The sequence below is a fragment of the Archocentrus centrarchus genome, chromosome 5 (assembly GCF_007364275.1).
Source record: "Archocentrus centrarchus isolate MPI-CPG fArcCen1 chromosome 5, fArcCen1, whole genome shotgun sequence".
NCBI lineage: Eukaryota > Metazoa > Chordata > Actinopteri > Cichliformes > Cichlidae > Archocentrus > Archocentrus centrarchus.
The window spans coordinates 15,756,839-15,775,751 of NC_044350.1; the positions used below are offsets into that span (position 1 = coordinate 15,756,839).

The 18,913-nt window shown below is 41.7% G+C and overlaps 1 protein-coding gene across 2 annotated transcripts in view; it reads right to left on the reverse strand.

The window, feature by feature from the left end:
* LOC115780092 (retinoic acid receptor gamma-A-like) overlaps positions 1-18,913 on the reverse strand; it is a 32,872-nt gene that overhangs the window by 3,026 nt on the left and 10,933 nt on the right. The window contains exons 1-7 of one of the 2 annotated variants that reach the window (XM_030729074.1): positions 12,415-12,996; positions 2,097-2,245; positions 1,552-1,693; positions 1,287-1,450; positions 968-1,144; positions 562-766; positions 189-347 (exon numbers count right to left, since the gene is read on the reverse strand). In XM_030729074.1, the coding sequence (XP_030584934.1) occupies positions 189-347; positions 562-766; positions 968-1,144; positions 1,287-1,450; positions 1,552-1,693; positions 2,097-2,245; positions 12,415-12,559 (1,141 nt within the window). In that variant the 5' untranslated portion in view covers positions 12,560-12,996. Of the gene's footprint in view, positions 1-188; positions 348-561; positions 767-967; positions 1,145-1,286; positions 1,451-1,551; positions 1,694-2,096; positions 2,246-12,414; positions 12,997-18,913 lie in introns of those variants that run through there. The other variant, XM_030729073.1, reaches the window with a different exon arrangement.

Sequence of the window (18,913 nt, forward strand, 5' to 3'; positions counted from 1 at the left end):
GCTTGAGGTTAACTGCACCTCAGTCTTTTCCTAACTAACTGCTTTGATTCTGAGGAAAAACTGACGACAAATGCAAATCTGAACAGATATTTTAGTACTTAAGAGTTTTCAATATGCGTGCTGGGGTTCAGGACTGAGAGCTACTCCAAACTGTGGTTGTGTGTTGAAAAAAAAAAAAAGAAGCTGACCCTTGGTGCTGATTCCCCTGAGGTCTGTGACTTTCATCAGCATTCGGGGAAACATGTGAGGCTTGTTCGGGCGTCTGCGTCGGGTGTAGATCTTTAGAGCCTCTAGCAGCGGTTCCTGCAGCTTGTCCACCTTCTCTGGCTCCTCCAAGTCCATACGATCTAGGAGTAAAGTAAAGGGGAAATGTTAGGAAGCAAGCAGATGATGGAACGATGGAGAAGAAACAGCAAAACAATGAGAAGTTACACTTTTACAGTCTTCATACTGCCGCCTGATTGCTGAACTGTGACCACATACTGGTGCTAGCTCCTTTCCATCAATAGTTCCACAATTGCAAATGGAGATTATATGAACAGAAGAATGACCCAGGCTTACCTCCGCAGATGAGACAGATGGCACTGAGCAGCCCCGTCTCTGTGTCGTCCATCTCCAAAGGCAGCAGCTGACCAGCGAAAGCAAACACCAGGTCTGTGAGTGGGCCAAAGCCAGCGTTATGCATCTGAGTCCTGTTGAGAGTCAGGCCATCTGAGAAGGTCATTGTGTCCTGTTCTGGTGTGTAGCGAGTGCATATCCTCAGCATCTGAGCAGGGGAGGAACATGACAAGGCATAAACAAGAAATTTCTAGATAAAAGTTCATATTAAAATGTTTTTACGGCAGCTGTTCAGAGTCACATTCTTCTTGTATCAATAAGTAAAGCAGCGTGACAAGTGAGAATGCCTTAGGGAAGTGGAGGGGTAGTTGGTTAAAGAGGAGAAGTAATAGGAGCATGGTGCTAGTACCAGGATGTCCAGACATGCAGATTTGAGGAGGGTGATCTGGTCAGCGATGGTGAGCGAAGTGAAGCCTGGTAGCCGCTTGGCAAACTCCACAATCTTTATAATACACTTAGTGGAGAGCTCACTGAACTTATCCCAGAGGCCCAAGTCCAGCTGCACTCTGTGGTCAGCACTTGAATTCTGGGAGAGAAAAAGAGGGACACTTTTTCTGTGTGACTGTGCAAACTCCACATTGTGTTTGTCCTTCCTGCAAAGCGGTGAGCTTAAGTGGAGTGTGAGTGTTTAGAAGTGGATGCAATTATGTGCTAAAAAAAGGACTCACTGTGGTGTACTTTCCTAGTTGGCACAGAGACGGGAAGGTCTCTTGGTGTGCTTTGCTGACTTTGTTAACCAGCTCCTCCAGTTCCCCGCTTAGTTCGTAGTTCTCTGGCAGCACCACCTCCTCCTTTACATCCTTCTTCTTCTTGTTCCTGTCATTACGCACCGCTACCGGGAAACACGTGCACAAGATCAGAAAGCGCGAGTCCTCGTTTGCTTTTTCCTCGATAGCGACACACTGATAGCCCCGCATTTTCTGAAACACTTACCTTCTTTGGACATGCCGACCTCAAAGCACTTCTGCAGCCGACAGTACTGGCAGCGGTTACGGGTCACTTTGTTGATCTGACAGTTCTTGTCTCTGTGGCATGTATACACCATATTCTTTTGGATGCTGCGCCTGAAAAAACCCTAAAACAGACATAAAAAAATGTTTTGCTTTCAATCAAGAGATGCATGCAACACAATAATTACATAAAAAAAAAAACTTTAGGCTATTATTTTTTATTAAAGATTAGATGAGTGCAAAGACCGTCTACAAAGAACTATGATGGTTCCTTCTTGGTGCAGCAGTTATCTTTCACAAGTGGATAAAAGAAGCCATCTACCTGTCATACAGCTGCACACTATTTATTTGTCATATGAATCATGTGCAGTTAAGTAAGGATACACTAGAGGGCAGCTCAGCAACAGCAAACACTCCACCTCTTTATGCACATCTGTCCGACTCCAGTTGAACCCAAGGTTCTGGCTTTCTTTTCAGTGGACTTCAGCTGTTCCTATAAACTCCCCATGTATCTCTGACTTCATTTACCTTGCAGCCCTCACAGGAGCTCACTCCATAGTGATAACCAGATGACTTGTCCTGGCACACAAAGCATGGCTTATAAACCCGAGGCGGAGGAGGCGGCGAAGGGGAGCTTGGCACCATCTCCTCCGAACTGGTGCTCTGGGTCTCCACGGCTGCGGAAAAAGAGCAGAATGGAGAAACTGTTAAGCACGCTTACGAAATCAGAGCATCTTGTTTATACTGATTCTTAAAGCCTTTGAAACTGTGATGAAAGCTAATACAAAGTGATTAAGAGAGAGTGGTCAGCAAACAACCCCCCAACCCCATGCAGGCCACCCCTTGGAGCCAGAAGGCAAGCTCAAAGGCAGACATTTTTAAGAGAAAAGGGAGGAGGGGTGGCATTGCTGATTGACAGGGACTTAAAAGAGACACAATTAGCTGATGGCCAGATGGCCCTGCTGATAAAAATCTGATTGGCAGCTGAGATTTGATTGGCTTTTCCATTTACTGGTGAGTGTGTGTATGTTGGGGGGTAGCAAGATACCTTTTCTTACTTTTTGACTGGCATTTGAATTTTTGTGTGTGTGTGAGTATTTGTAAGCACATTTTTATTTGAAAGGTTGTCCAAAAAGAAGTGCCCGTAATACCTCTAGCCCCATGTGAACAAACAGAGGTGGGATGTTTATGAGGCTCTGCTGTCTCGCTCTGTTCCTTCTCACTGTCACGCTAAAGAAAACTGCACACTGTATAACACCATATGCTGACCACAGGCAATGTCATTCCTCTGCTGCTTGTGAAAATGGTCAAAACAAATGATATGACACGGACACAGTGCCACATTTAATCGGCCGCGGTTTCTTCCGCTTCAGTCAGAGAGGAAAACCTGAAGCACGCCTGGTACACATTTAAAGGTGACGACTGCAAAACAAGCAGATTCCTTCGAACGTGCCTTTCAACTTTCACCTTCACTCACCCCAACTTCACCTCTCTCTGCCCATTCCCATTCCCACCCCCACTCCCTTGTTTCCTGGCCCTAAATTCCTCAGTGCAGGCTGGACAGGGTTTAATAGTAGCCCAGGCTCATAAGCAGGCCTATAAACGTTGTGTCTCGGATGGGAAGGAGGCCCCCGGCCAGGGTGACGGCCTCTTTATTGGGATCCAGTCACCTTGGGCAGCTATTCACATCAACAGCTCCATCCTTGGATCCCTTCCTAGTAAAAATAAAGAATCTGGGGTCAAAAACCCAAAGTCACAGCCCCTCCTGTCACTGTCAATGGGTAGCACAGGACTGAACCAAATGTGTTCACCCCCCCCCCCCCCCCCCCCCCCCCCCTCCAACACTGCAACACTGCAACCCCAACCTGAACCCTCAGTCTGTCATTAACAAGAGTGCTAAGGTTTCAAAAAACAGAGAGGCAAAGGCACAAAGGAATAATCTAATAAAAGTAGAAGAAAAAATGAAAAGAGAAAGAAAAAGGGGGAAAAAGGAGGTGAGGTTGAGGACAGAAACTTCCCAGTGGTCGAGGGGTTAAATAAAATCCTGACTATTTAACTTTGACCTTGACTGAAGAAAGTATTGCTAACTGCACGAGCATCAGCCTGTTTTACTGTTCACAAATGTGTTCGAATATGACGCTGCATTAATTAAACTATGACCGCTTAACGTGGCGAGTCTGTTAATCATTTCGTTGAATTTGGAGTGGCGCTGTGATGTGCTGCACTGGTTTTGGCACAGTTATATGGAAGCGTGTGTGTTTCAGTGATCTGCATGCAGGCCTATAAACGTTGTGACATGTGTGCCTGAACTGAAACACTTCTGTTGTTTTCATTTCCCACACTGAGTTTAACATTATTACTGTTATTACTGTTAACTTGTTTGTAGTAAATATAAGTTTGCAGGCCCTTTTTAATACACTGTGACTCCAAACATCGCTGCTGTGTGTGAATGACTCAGTAGTTCCCGTTTGCTTTTGCTTTTCCTTACATTTAACAATGACAAACAAATGATGCAGGCAGTATTCATTTTTTTTCACCCTTGTGTGTTGCTCTGAAGTGTGGGACACGCTACTAAAAGAAAAATGATGCAGTGACTTTATTTTCAGCCTGATTCTCGGTGATCTTGACTTATTTTATGTGAAGGAAATGCAAAAGCACATTTTCCTTGAGCACACACTACACACCTCCCTACACATTTACATCACATGTAGTGCACAGTGTTCAAGTTCACTAGACTCCAGGGTAATAGACTAGGGGGGATTGTAAATGAAAGAATGAAAGAAAAAGGTTTGCTGTGTACTTTCTGTGTGCGTCCGTGTGTGTGTGTGCACCCCACCTGCTATTTTTGCACCCCTTAGTGTGTGGATAGAAGATGCTGATCAACGGACCTAAGTAAGTATCATGGGCCACAGGATTGTAAAAGATCTGATAAATAATGTAATTGATCCCATTTATTCACAGGAAGCCAATGTAATGACTTAGGAATGGGTGAAATCTGACCAGGCTTCCATGTACCAATCAGGAGCCTAGCAGCAGCACTTTGAACCAGCTGTAATTGTAACATTAGTCCAACATACAGCAAATTGCAGTAATTGCAGGGTCTAGAGTTAAAAAAGCATCTCTAGGAATTTGGAAGAGTCGGTGCTTGGTTTGAGAGGCAGGTATAGCTGTGTATCATCAGCATGAAAATGGGAAGCAACATGTTGTTTTTAAATATAGATCCAAGTGCATATACATTAATAACAGAACTGGACCCAGAATGGACCCTTGAGGTATGTCACAGATCAAAGTGGACAAAGGGGGCAGGCCTTGGCAGCCTCCTGATATCCATTAACAGCCTGTACCAAATATTAAGTTCTGTTTTTCTACTGTATCAAATACTTATTTCATGCAATAAAATGCAAATTAGTGATTTAAAAATTCATACAATGTGATTTAAAAATCACATTGTATGAAATTGTCATATGAAATTTTAAGAAATTCTCTAAAGTCTGTATTTTTTAGTAAATTGTTGTGGTTGAATGTTTTTAAAACCCAGTAAAGTTGTGGGTTCAGCAGGATCCACAAACAATGGGTAGGTAACAAAGACATGAACACTTACATGTCTTAGGAATTTTTTGTGCTGTTGACTTCTTTGTTTTGTAATACATAAATTAACTAAAATGAATGTAACATTGTGTTATGTTTACACTGCAAAACAGTAAGTCAGAAAATAACAGGACGTTTCTCATAAATCAGTGATTGTTTACATGTCTCACTCACTAAACAAGCTTTTTAAAACTAGGTTTAAATTAGCAGCCAGCATTTGTTACCCGTTAGAAATGGCTAATACTGACATGTGATAAATGGAAAGCAATAATTAGTTCCTAGTTCCTGCTTTTATGGCCAGTTACATTTTAAAGGACATACATACGAAATGTACACAGAGACACAAGGATTTGCCAACAACAAGGTAAGAACAAAAAGAAAGAAACACACGAACACTACTGCGTACAGTAACAGTGAATAAACATGAGCATTCATTTTGCATTATTTTGTTGTTGTTGTTCACACATCTGCCTATCAAGCGAAAGATCCCTGGTTTGATTCTGGGAGGAGACACAAATCCCTTTGGGGTTGCGTCAGGAAGGGCATCCGGCGTGAAAACTCTGCTTAGCGACCTACTGTGGCGACCTCTTGTAAATAAAGGAGCAGCTGAAAGTAGATTTATTCATTCTGCATTATCTTCTGTGCGAGTTTAAGAACGCACCAACCTGCACAAGTTTCCATTGTGTGAAACTAAATGGAAAATCGAGAAAGGCGCACAATTGTAGCTATTGTATTTGCAAAAATGATTTCATATTCATGTATTCAGACAGGTCAGACAAAAACAGACCAGACACAATAATTTCTTTGTTATCGTCTTACTAGAAAAGGCTGCAGATAATTACATGCAATCTTCTAAAGCAAGAGGGGCAAGGGGATGATTCAGACTTTGAGTTTCTGAATAAACTAAGTGCTGCTAATTTTTCTTACAGCGTGCGTTCAGTTTTGGGTTCCTACAGCAAAGGTGTGAGAGGTGGAAGTGAAGGAGCTGGATGAGTGGTGCTGCAACCCGATCGCTGTTTTCTGTTTATATAGTAACACTGACGATATAAAAGTGGCCCTGAGAGAACAAGTGGAAAAACAGCTCCCATTGAAATGGAGAACCTGCATCTGGCGCCAGGAGAGAGGTAGTGACTGACAGTGTCTGAGGGTGGTGAGAGCAGGTGAGGAGGGACGTGACTCAGAGACACATGACGGATAGAGACAGGGCGAGAGACGCTCGGCTGAAGGCGGCGAGAGAGGGAGGGGGGTGGGGCTTTACCTGGCGTGGAGAAAGAGGGAGAGGAGCCAAAAACTGTCAGCAGCTGTCATCACCCTGAACCGAGCTCAGCCTCAGAGCCTTGGTTTAAAAAAAAAAAAAAAAAAAACCCTCTCTCTTCTTAACCTGCAGCTCACCCCCGAGTATGTCACAACATCAATCAGCACACCGCTCCGCTGCTGGACTCAGAAGAGACAACACGCCTTGTGTGAATCAGCTTAATCAGCCAGTGTAATACAACTCCCACGCAGAGGTTCACATTCAATAAAAACTATAAATACAACCTGTCATATGACATATCTCACACTTATCAGAATACAATAGAAAACCATTAAACTAGACGTCATCTACTTACAGCAAAGCTACAACATAAAATTCAACTTCTGGCCTCTGCAAACTACGTCACACTACGATATTACTCCCATCACGTGTCTTTTCCGTCTTCCTCCTTTCCCGTTTCCTCAGTGTTTGTTGTCAGATCAGTACATCTCTGTTTAGACAACAGCAGCCCCTCTTATTTATCAGCTCTGATGCCTGAGAGCCAGAGCTCAGGAATCAACATATCAGTCCCGAGAAGTTTACTAAATCTGCACTGTCAAACTATTTCTGGCAAACATGGCTTTTAAAAACAAAGCAAAAAGAAAAGCTTAATATTAGGTTTTTGCTGTTTAACCGGACAGTTTTTATAGCAGGAAGTGATAAATACTTCAGACATGAGTCAAACTGCAACAACAGTAACTGCTTTGTTTGTGGATTTTTTTTTTCTTTACACCACCCATAATTGTATTTGTTTGTGTGTGAGCCGGGCTCAGCCTGCCTACATCACACATCTTACTGAGCTAGATTTTGTCCTGGGGGGCTCGTGTGAGCCTCACATCTTTCTTGAAATGGAAGGTAAAGTAAAGCATGCATAAAACTTTAATAATGCCTTTACAGTAGTTTGTGAGCCAGATCAGAATTCTGAGAAATAGTAATAAAATAATAATGACCGGACATTCAAATTCATAACCTAACCGAGACTAAACTTTTTCTCCTGCAGCCAGTCAAATTGTAATTTCGATAACAAATGTAGATTTTATATAACTTCTCGCCAAACAAAATGTTTAGCAGCGTGCTGTGGAATGTGCACATACATGCAAATGTGTGTGTGTGTGTGTGTGTGTGTGGGGGCTGCTGCATGATTCGATGGGTCAGTTGGACAGTGAGCGATGGTTTTCCGTGTGACTTGGAGTGCAACAACATTCACAAACACGGCGAGAGGAGGGAGAGAGGGAGGAAACCCTGTGATAAATGTCCTTCATTATTAAATAACCACAACGCAGTCCATTTCAAAAAGCGACATCAATGCAGCATGAGCAATTTTTGATTCTGTGATCTGTATTTTGTATCGTACTGTATTATGAACAGCAACGGGTGGAGTTTCAAACCACAAGTATGCTGAGCAAATAATTACCACGACAGCAGGGAGGAGATAGGGGAGATCTCAGTGACAATCCTTTTCATCAGCTGTTCTAAGTTCAATACCATTACCCCCACCCAGCCCCCCTTCCCGGAGCCCTCACTAATAACCCTCTTCCCCCCGGTGTCCTCTCCTGCCTTCCTGCCCTGGCAGGAGGAGGAGCCCTTCCTGTCACTGGCAGCGCCTTTTAAAGGAAGGGCTGTGAAAACCAGGCTACTGTCCAGGAGATGGCTCCATAAAAACCACACCAAACATTAAAAAGGAGGCACAGAAGCAAACACACAGGCAACAGTGCACAAAGGCACGCCCACACACACACACACACACACACACACACACACACACACACACACACACACACACACACACACACACACACATGCACACACATTTGCACAAGCTCGCTTACAAAAACAGAAACCAAATCCTCCATCCATGCGAACCGTTGCACTGTTGTAAAGCATGTCAAACCCTCAAGAGAAATATGGTCTGAAAGAAGCTAAAACTGCAGTCTGCACACTTCAGGTTGACAAGGTAATAATGCAAGGTAAGGTTTAACACAAAACCTGGAAAACAGCAGTATTGTAATCATTTGTTGTTGTTTTCACAGTCCAGGAGTTGGTCTTCGTCAACAGAGCGCGCGCGTGTGTGTGTGTGGGGAGGGTGCATTTATGGGGCACGTTGTTAAATTCAAGTTTGTGCCTTCTGTCCCTTTTGTTCCTTTCTTCTTTTTTCTGAACAACACCCAATAAACCCAGCTTTATATTTTCCCTCCACTTTTGAATATCACTCCACAGTCAGTTCCCACCTCTGGGCGCCTTAAATTTAAAACTGGGGCCCAGCAGAGTTTCTCAAACACATTGTTTTTTGCCAGTCTCTGCGGCTTTCAGCACAGACACACAAATATCCATGTACAGCAGTTAAAACTGCACAACTGTAGAACAGCGTGGTCAGCGTTCATATTTTTATATCAAAATATAAGATGTGAATGCTAAGCTAATGTCTTGAAATAGTTAGTCTGCTATACAAAGACCTAACGGTGCGGTTACACTGTTGAACCTGGCTCCTATTTAGGTTTGACTCATTTCATTCTGAACGCGACTCCCACCAGTTTTCCTTCATGCAGCCACAAGTCAAAGAAGTGATTTGCACTCGGTTGTGTAAATGTAAAAACTGAGAAATGCTGTAAAGACATTAATAATTGTGGATCGTGTAGGCACAAAGATAATGCGGTGCGGTGGAGGCGGGGGCTGAAAGCTGGAACGCCACAACTGGAGACAAGTTTGAGCATGACTTGCTGGACCTCACAAGATGTTGGTCTCAAGCTGGAACAATCACTAATCAGGAGAACCGGATTCGAACTCTCCCTGTAGCTTTCATAAGACTACTGCAAAAATAATAAGCTATCCTCACATAAATCACACCTACTATTTGCCACGTGCGCTCTCTGAGCAGAGGAGTCTGGAGGTTTCAAAATCAAAGGGGATTTGCGTTATATTTGCATCCAAACCGTTGCCTAATTACTCTAAATAATCAGATTGGAGTTATAAACTTATTATGGCACTTGTGTGAGTCAATGTAATGAAATAATCTGTTGTGACATATTAATTTTATTTAACCAGAGAAAGCGATAAGTTTCTTGCTAAGCATAACAGTGGAGACAGAACACAGAAATCCACAGAAAAAGAATACTTGACACACACCACCAAACTGTATGAGAGACAAGCAACACCACCGAGAGTCCAGCCAAAATAAATATCCAAGCCCTTCTAGTCCAAGAAATACAACACTCTCTAAGACCTCTTTTATCTCATAAATCAAGCACAAATCTTGTGCATTTATCTGTGACTGCCTATAGCAGCATCTTCCAGCTGTATCATGGTTAGCGTTGCTTCTCCTGCACAATGACCCGATGGTCCATTGTTAGAGCAGCTTTGAAGAACCTGATCTCAAAGAGGAAAAGATGCCAAGCAGAAATGGGTTTTACTACTCAATGAAGAGAAGACCGTTTCCCCTTGGGGCTCTAAACACCAGGATACAAAGGGCAACAGTGGGTTTAATCCCAACTTCCAACTTCATCCTGCCACTCCTCTCACCCCTCTTCTCTTTTAAGTGCCCATGCCCCTGTGCACCACCTAATCTCTTAATTGGGCCTTTATAATTGTAATTGAATCATTAAAAGCTCTCAGTTACACAACACAAGGCCCGTAAGCTGATCCACGTATCAGGAAAGAATAAATACACTTTACTGCTGGGAAGAAAACTCGCTGTCGGAAGAAAAAGGGGATCTTCAAAAGAGGAGGGAAAAAAAAAAACTCACCCAAATGTCACACCGCACAAGAGGCAGTGACAGAGAGAGCAGACAGACTTAGGCATGTCCCCGCTCCCTTTAATGCCTCCTGACGTTGAAACAAAGGAAGGCAAAGAGGTGCTGAACTGCCTCGCAAAAAAATGCAGGAAAAGATGACCCCCCTTACACACACACACACACACACACACACACACACACACACACACACACACACACACACACACACACACACACACACACACACACACACACACACACACACACACAGAAGACAGGGAGGCCAAAATGCCCTCAGGAATTTGGCACCATAATGTCCAACAGAACATGTTCACCCAAAGCAACACTGAAAAGAAAAAGCATTCATTTGTTCTCTGTTTAATCAGCTCTAAAGATACACTGTGTCGCAGTTCACGGGACTATACATGGGAAGTTATAAAAGTAGAAAAAAAAAATCATCTTATTGCTTTGGAATAAAAAGTCAAATTAAAGTCAAACCTATTTATCCAACTGAAATGACATAAAATGCAACATCTAAAAAAAAACAAACTATTTTAATGCTATAAACTAGCAGCCAATTCAAAAACCTAGCAAAAGCTGCAATTTGTTAAATAATAAACAAGTCAGAAATCAAAATGATGCACTTGTGTAGCCTTTATAAGGAAATCTGCAACACACGATCCTTTCCTCTGTGCATCAATTATGAGTGTGAGCTGTCAGGAAAAACAGATCCAAATCCAAAAGGATTTATTTTAACATGATCCAAGAGTGAGAACAACAATAAAGCCTAACCTCAGAGGAGGTGCAGCCAGAGAAGGGCAGGGGAAAAAAATAACCCACAATAATTAATCAAAGCTACTGTCAATCATTTTTCTGTCAATTAATGAATCAGTTGATACTGAAAAAGGTGCATTTTCCTCAAAACTCTTAGTGTGTGAGCATTTTTCTAGTTCTTATACACTGTCTTTTGGCTGAGAAAAAAAAAAAGAAAAAAGAAAGAAACTAAATTTTAAATGTTTAAATAATGATGATTAATGAACATTTGCAGACATTTGTCTTTCAGGATGGCATCTGGCAAAGCTCCACAGCAAGTTGAAACAGGCCCTGCTGTGGTGTTTGTCATCCTGACTGCTCATCCATCATCATTAGCGAGCACCGCGGGCCTCGACAGGGTTTGATGCGCTGGTATCTAAATAATTACTGAAGATAAATGGGCTTTAAGGTGCTCGGTGGGGACATCTCAAATCGCGTCGGAAAAGTTTCGCCTCGGTGGCACGCGTGGCCCCACTTCCAAGTTGAGTTTCTATAAACGTTTGGTTTTCCAAGTCACAAAGCCAAGTGTAATCTGAGACTCTGAAAATGGACTTCATGACAGTTACAAAAGGTGGCCTTATTATTTTACGAGATAAAGTGAATTTTTCTCATTTATCTCTGAAGCGTATGACTGTTACTGTGTGGCGAGTACAGTTTTTCAGCACTCTATCAATGCCTGATGAAATATCTAATCAAATGTCAAAAGAATGTCTACCCTGTGGAGTTGAGAAACAGTGACTGATAACGAGTCAGGTGATTTATCCTTTAATAACTGGCTTCTCATTTCTGCAGTCATGTTTGAAGAAAGGTGCTAAAATCAAGCTTTTTTTTTTTTTTTTAACTTAACTTCTTCCTCTTGCATCAGTGCTAACACAGATTAAATCTATTTAAAGCAAAAGACTGCCCCTCTGATAAAAATATTTCACTCTGCTTATCTTTATTTATCTTTTGTAAATGATCCATTCCTAACTAACTGCGGCTCTGTGTGAGTTTGTGGGCCAAATTGCAACCATGTGATTTCAAGGCCCATTTGCCTTCGATCTGTCAGTGCAGCTTTCGGCTGGGACGTTGGCAGTTGTTGTTTTCTGGACACATCACCGGGTTAAGTCCCTGCATTGTTTGAAAGAGCTGTCAATCATGTGAAGTCATTCATAAAGAAAACAAACACCGTGATGTATAAATACACTCCCCAACTCACTCACTCACACTCACAAAGCACACTAAAGCACATAAACAAACAGACTGCAGGGTGAGAATGGGTACACATAATCGAAAGGAATCTGACTCTTCCTGTGGAGAGAACTCCGTGATAACAAAACCAGGGCTCTGATAAGAACACACACATACACTGGGACACACGCACACACACACATCCACACACAGCTGCTCTTTTACAGTCTGATGCACAGGACAGAGTACTCACACTGAACGCTGCTTGTCCCGGCCCAGGCAAAAGGGTCCAGCCCGGAGAAGTAAGGGGTGGCCTTGCCGAGCATGCAGGAGCCTTGCCTTGACACATCGAAGAGGGGCCGAGGGGCCAGCCCCAGAGCCTCCATGCAGTCAAACATGTTTCTCTCCAACTCACTGCAATCCTGTGCTATTGAGGAAATCTCAAAGTAACGCAATGCCTTGCTTGGTCCAGGTGTTCCCTGTCTGTCTGTCTGTCTATCTGTCTGTCTTTGCCCCTGCCACTGCCCCCCCTGGCCGGCTGTCCTGTCTCCCCCAAAGTCCTCTACATGGACAAAATCCCCTCTTTCTGTTTTTTTCCTTCACTTTCTTACTGTTCTACAAAGCAAACTGCTTCCACCCTCTCTGCTCCCAGATCACTTTCTCGCCTGCCTGCTTCCCTTCTCCTGCTGTAACTGATCTCAGTTCCCCTCTTGCTGGCTGTCTGGGCCTCTCACACTCTGCTGCAGTCACGGCCAACTATCTGAGCGGCTCTCCCAGTACAGAAAAAAGGGGGTGTGGTTAAGGAAGAAGAAAGAGGAGGGACAAACAACACGAGGAGGCGTGAACCGGCTTTTCCAACTGGCCGTGCAACAGTCCTTCTCTCCTGGGTTCTTTTCTCCTTTAACTTTTTCAAACTCACCTTTTTTATATATATTCATATTCAACAAATGAAAACAAACACCCCTCTCTTCCCCCATTCTCCCCCTACTCTACACTAGCTCCTTTCTCCTTTCTCGGCATTAACTTTGTTTTTGTTCCACCACAGCAGGGAAGAAATAGCCTCTCTCACAAGCACCTCGGCCACCCTTAGGAAAAGAGAAACAAAAAAATCAGCTCCTACTTCTCAGAGTATGAAGCACAGTGTAAGGTTGTTGTTTGCCTATTTTCACTGTAAAAAGGGTTCTCTCAATCCCCACGGCAACAGAGGGAAGTGCCCACAGTAACACACCTGTTCCCACAGGCACGTGCGCGCACACACACGCTCACACACACACACATAAAAAAAACTTCTTTAATATCCCTAAAATTAAAAGCATATTACAAGATGTTGTTTTTATGGAATATTTATTAGGATTTAAAAAAAAAATGATCTTAACTATAAGGTTTTTATAGAAAGACGGCAACAACAAACTAAAAAGCAGAGAACAGGAAAAGAAACACACTAAATCAGACAATAAACATGCCATCATTTTTTAAAGTTACATACACATAACTGTGTCACGTATTATTAAAAGGAATTGCTCATTAATTCATCCCTTCATAAATTATTCATTTACAATAGTAAATATTGATTACATTGTATGTAGCACATGTAGGCAAATTTCAGATGTGCAGATGGCCTGTTGTGCACTGACAACCAACAACTGCATCTAATAGCAGTTAATTAAACACAAATAAATATTGTGCCACTTTTGCCAGCAGCTGGTGTCAAATCGCATTGTTATTTCCAGAAAACCTTTGTAAGAATCGATCAGCAAATCGTGTAGAATTTATGGATGTGTAAAATAGTGCCTCACAGAAGACAATGAGAAACTTTTTGTCCAAATGTTTCTGAATAATCTATCCATGGTCTACGACCTGATGGGCTCCTTTTTTTTTGGCCCGGCCTAAATGGGTCAATAAATAAATAATTCACAGTTTTTTCAAGAGTCTCATGTTGCACAAAAGTTTTGTCTTTTAAAGGCTTCTCTTTCGTTTTTTTCCCCACTAATTCTTTGCATGTGCAGCTGCAATTAAAATCTTCCAAATTGATTCAAATGGATTCAGTCATCCTCCCTCCCAGAGCGTATTGGATACTTCAGTCACAGTGAAGTGCGACTTGGCCACGGGCGAACCACACTGGCCCAAAGTCTAGATAGTTTGTATATGAGACCAACTCACCCTCCTCCCTCCCTCTCCTCCTCCCTTTCCTTCCCTCGTTCAAGAGGGATGAACTCTGGAAGAAACCCCCACTGGGGCTCTAACACCCCCCCTCCACACACACACACGCACATGCACACATACACGCCTGCACACTGACTTTCCAACTGCCTGTGGCTTTGAACACTTCATATTCCTCTCGCACATTACAATTCTCTACTTTCTTTGTTTTTCTCTGCTTTATGTTTAGATTTCTCTCAACACCCTGAATCCATTTCGTTCTGTTTTCTTTTCTCTCTTTTTTTTTTCTTTTTTTTCAAATTTTATATACTATTCTGAAAACACAAGATACCATCTCTGCTGGTTTTAGCAGATTAACTTTTATATTCATCTTGCCCTTGTCCCTCCAGTCATCCTCATCTTGGCCAAGCTGTACGCAGAAGCGTGCACTCGCTCACTATGATGCACTGCAGGGAGCAGAGCTACACAGGCCCGCTGAACTCACTCCACACCTTGAGACAATTACCCTCCCTGCCTCCCTGCCTCGCAGCACCCTGCCCCCTGTTACTGCTTTGAGGAGAGAAGCACACAAATGAAGGGGCAGTGTGAAGGAGGAAAAACAAAAAAAAAAGATGTTGTATCATTTTCCTTCTATTTTAACGAAACATCGGCTCACGCCCGCTCTTTTAGTTCAGCAAATTGCACCTCTTTGCCTTTGAAACTTAAAACATGGGACTCCCCACTCAGCTATGTCCCCACTCTCTTTCTTGCGCGCGCACACACACACACACACACACACACACACACACACACACACACACACACACACACACTGAACTTGCAAGAGGAGCGAGTCGCATTACAACTATTCACAATCAGGTTCTTCAGCTATTCATCCTGTCGTCATGTCTGACACAAACACACAGCGCTGAACAATGGCCTCTCTTTCTCTCTGTCTATTTCTCCACAGGCACCTCCTCCTGCTCGAACCACAGTTATTTGTGCAAAGTCTCACTGCGGTCATCCGTAAGCGCACCAATATAGTCACAAATGTGAGGCAAGGAGCACAAGACTGCTGTTTGTGATATTCATGGGTGTTGGAATGTGCAGCCTACAGAGTGGCAGTGGAAATGTACGTGTGTGTGTGTGTGTGTGTGTGTGTGTGTGTGTGTGTGTGTGTGTGCGCGTGTGTATGTGTGTGTTCTGACACAGACAATTATGTGTGTATGTGCTTAAACAGAGTGCCTGTGATGACAGACACAAAAGAAAAACACACAAGCCTCATTCTGAGCCATTAGGTTCAAGTTACTAATATCACACACACACACACACACACACACACACACACACACACACACACACACACACACACACACACACACACACACACACACACTCAAAACATTACAAAGAACAAGATGTTACTAGTAGAGAAATTACGAAAGGACATTGTGTTCACTACTTCCCAGGGAGACTTCCTTTGTTTCATAAGTCTAAAAAAAAATTGGCAATAGAACCAATTTTGACACGTCTCGAAAAAAAAAAATAAAAATCAATATTTCATGTGAAATATTGTATTATGTATTTACACAATTTCTAGGAAGCCCGGAGCAGAAAAGACTCAGACAAAATCAGTTGCATGTGTGTTTTGCCAAATTTGCCCAGCTATTAGGAGAAGAAGAGAGAACTCGCTGCATGATTAAATACACAGCAGGGGTCTTTTGATGTGGATATCTGCTAATTTCAACTCCAGGGATGTTCTGAGTTTCATCTCATTAGGGAACAAAGTCCAGTCTTCCACTCACACTGATTACAGCATGGATTGAATTAATTTGTAAATCCTACTCAAACTTCTAAAGTCATTTTTATAAACTTTGATTCACTTAGTACACTACTGAGAAATAAGTAATTTATTGTAGCCTCACTTGAGGGTAAAGAATGGGCTTATTAGCTGCATTGTTAGTCTTCGTATTGAAACTCTCTTGGCAGGCAGCCACAGTAAACTCTGTTTATATACAAGATACCTACAGAGTTAATGCAATTAGTTTTTAGTTTATTCATTTGGTGGATAAATGTGTCCTTTTCCAAATGATAATAATTACTAAAATTCCTCCTACCATATTAAGCATATGCTTGCTTTATATACTACACAGGCATGAGGAATGACCATAATAACATTAGACAAATATAATCACTGGCCATTTTATTACTTACACCATGCTACTACTGTGTTGGACCCTGTTTTGCCTTCAGAACTGCCTTAATTCTTCATGGCACAGATTCATTCAGTTAAATATCATTTTTGACTAGCGAAGGGTCAAGTTGCTCTATCACACAGAATTTTGAAATTTTGAAACAAAATAGTTTCATTTTAAAATAATTGGCCTTTTATTAAAAACAGTGTTTATTCCTTTGTGTTTTGTTCTTTTTGGAACCTTTTAATGTACATTTCAACACCTTTGTGTCTATGGCCCCAAGACACTGATCTGTGTGTAACACAATACAAGGAAGAGACAATACCAGAGTGAGCGCTTGTCTGTGCGTGTGTCTGTGCGTGTGTGTGTGTGTGTGTGTGCAATCCTCAATCAAATAAGCAACACTTGAAGCCACCCCAAGCACAGCTATGGAAGCTTGGTTTCTCCACGAAAAAAAAAAAAAAAAATTAAAATAGCCATCCGTAACTCGAAATTTTGAGAAAATAACGACTGAGAAAATTTCGACTGTGTGTTCACAGACAAAAAAAACATGGTGGAGGCTCTGTCATGGATTGGGGCTGCATGCCATCCAGTGATGTTGTGGATCTTGTTGTCATCTTGTCTTTGTAGCAAATAAAGTATTTTTGGTCCACGGCAAAAATACTAAAATATAAAAAATTTTGTTAGTATCCAGAAATGTAAGGGCATAACTCTCTCTCTCATATATATATATATATATATATATATATATATATATATATATATATATATATATATATATATATATATATATATATATATATATATATATATATCAATCAAATGATCTGACTGATTTAAATATAGTGTGCATACCTGACAGGCTGTCTTATCATCACACATCTAAATGACTTAATGCTGTCTCTTGCATCTCTCTGTCTCTGTCTATATTTCTGTTACAGTCCCAGAGGCGACATCTCAAAGATGTAATCACAAACTGAATGCCATTAGCCTGTAGAGGCTCCAGAAAATAACTAAAGATCAGCAGATAACAGTGAACACATCATATACGTGCACACAGTGACAAACACCCACACTGATTGACAGGTGTGTTCAGCAGGTATTTATAAACCTTATGTCAGCCTGACAGACTCCATTAAATGTATGTAAGTGTAGCATGCTGGAAAAAGAGGGATACAAGCTAGTTTGGCTTCATAAATACAGAAGCAGGCTTTGCAGACAATTAGGTAATATTCATTTAAACACACTCAAGAAAATGGAAATTACTGAAACTGTTGGCATTGCATTCTGCTTCATAGTTCTATAATTGCAGAAGAATACCTAAACTTTTCTGGTCAATGCAGTGCAATGAGTCCAACTTGAAACTTGCATTACCAACAACTAAAAAAAGGTCCGTAAAGGTTAGCTTTATAAGTACCAAAACACAGATTTAGTATCTGTGGCCTGTTAGTTTCTGACCTAAAATAATAAAAGTGAAATTGAGAAAGAAAGAAAGAAAGAAAGAAAGAAAGAAAGAAAGAAAGAAAGAAAGAAGAAAGAAAGAAAGAGTATATTACAGAAGGAGCTGATGAAGTGTTTTTCATCCTTTAAATCAACTTCATTTTCCCCAGATCATCTGTCTTTGTACCAACTTTTGCACTCTGGCAGTGGCTTTCAGCGTCAGTCACAGTAAAGTGCAACAGCACCCCCTGTGACTCAAAAAGTGAACTCTTTCCCGATCTAACACTGCTTCTGTGGGATCAAAGAAGTGTGAAAGTGAGAAACTCTTTTCTGCAAAAAACAAAACAAACCATGTATCCCTGTTTCAATCTTTTTAAGGTAAAGATCTCTCCATGGAGAGTCGCAAATTACAAAAGGTGACCACTTCTTTTTTCTAGCCCGCCCTCATCTACCTGATTTACCAAATGGAAAATGTTTTTTTTTTTTCTCTCCTCTCCTCTCCTCTCCTCTCCTCTCCTCTCCTCTCCTCTCCTCTCCTCTCCTCTCCTCTCCTCTTATCAGTGCATGATCTAAAGCCTAACTATAATCTCAAATTGGCCCTGAAGACTTTTCCCAAAACTGTGGAGTCTCTATTGTCTTTCACCAAAAAGCGGTGGTCAGGAGACAGACATTGGACACACTATCTTGTCATGTGTAGGGGTGTGAGATTATGATTTCTTGCCATCTGACTGAACTTCACAATAGTTTGAATCTTTGTTATTATGTGACATTGTGACATTTTAACCATTAAGATAGTTAAATATGATGTGTTGCTTTGAATGTAAGTGAAGTAACCCAGTTAATTGTGGCCATACAAGTAATTAAAAAAATGCATAATGAAACATAATGATCTGATGAATCACACTATACTGAAAAAATATAAATCTTCAGAGAATCCTACACCATTACAGTAATGTATAGCTCATGCAAATAATTAGG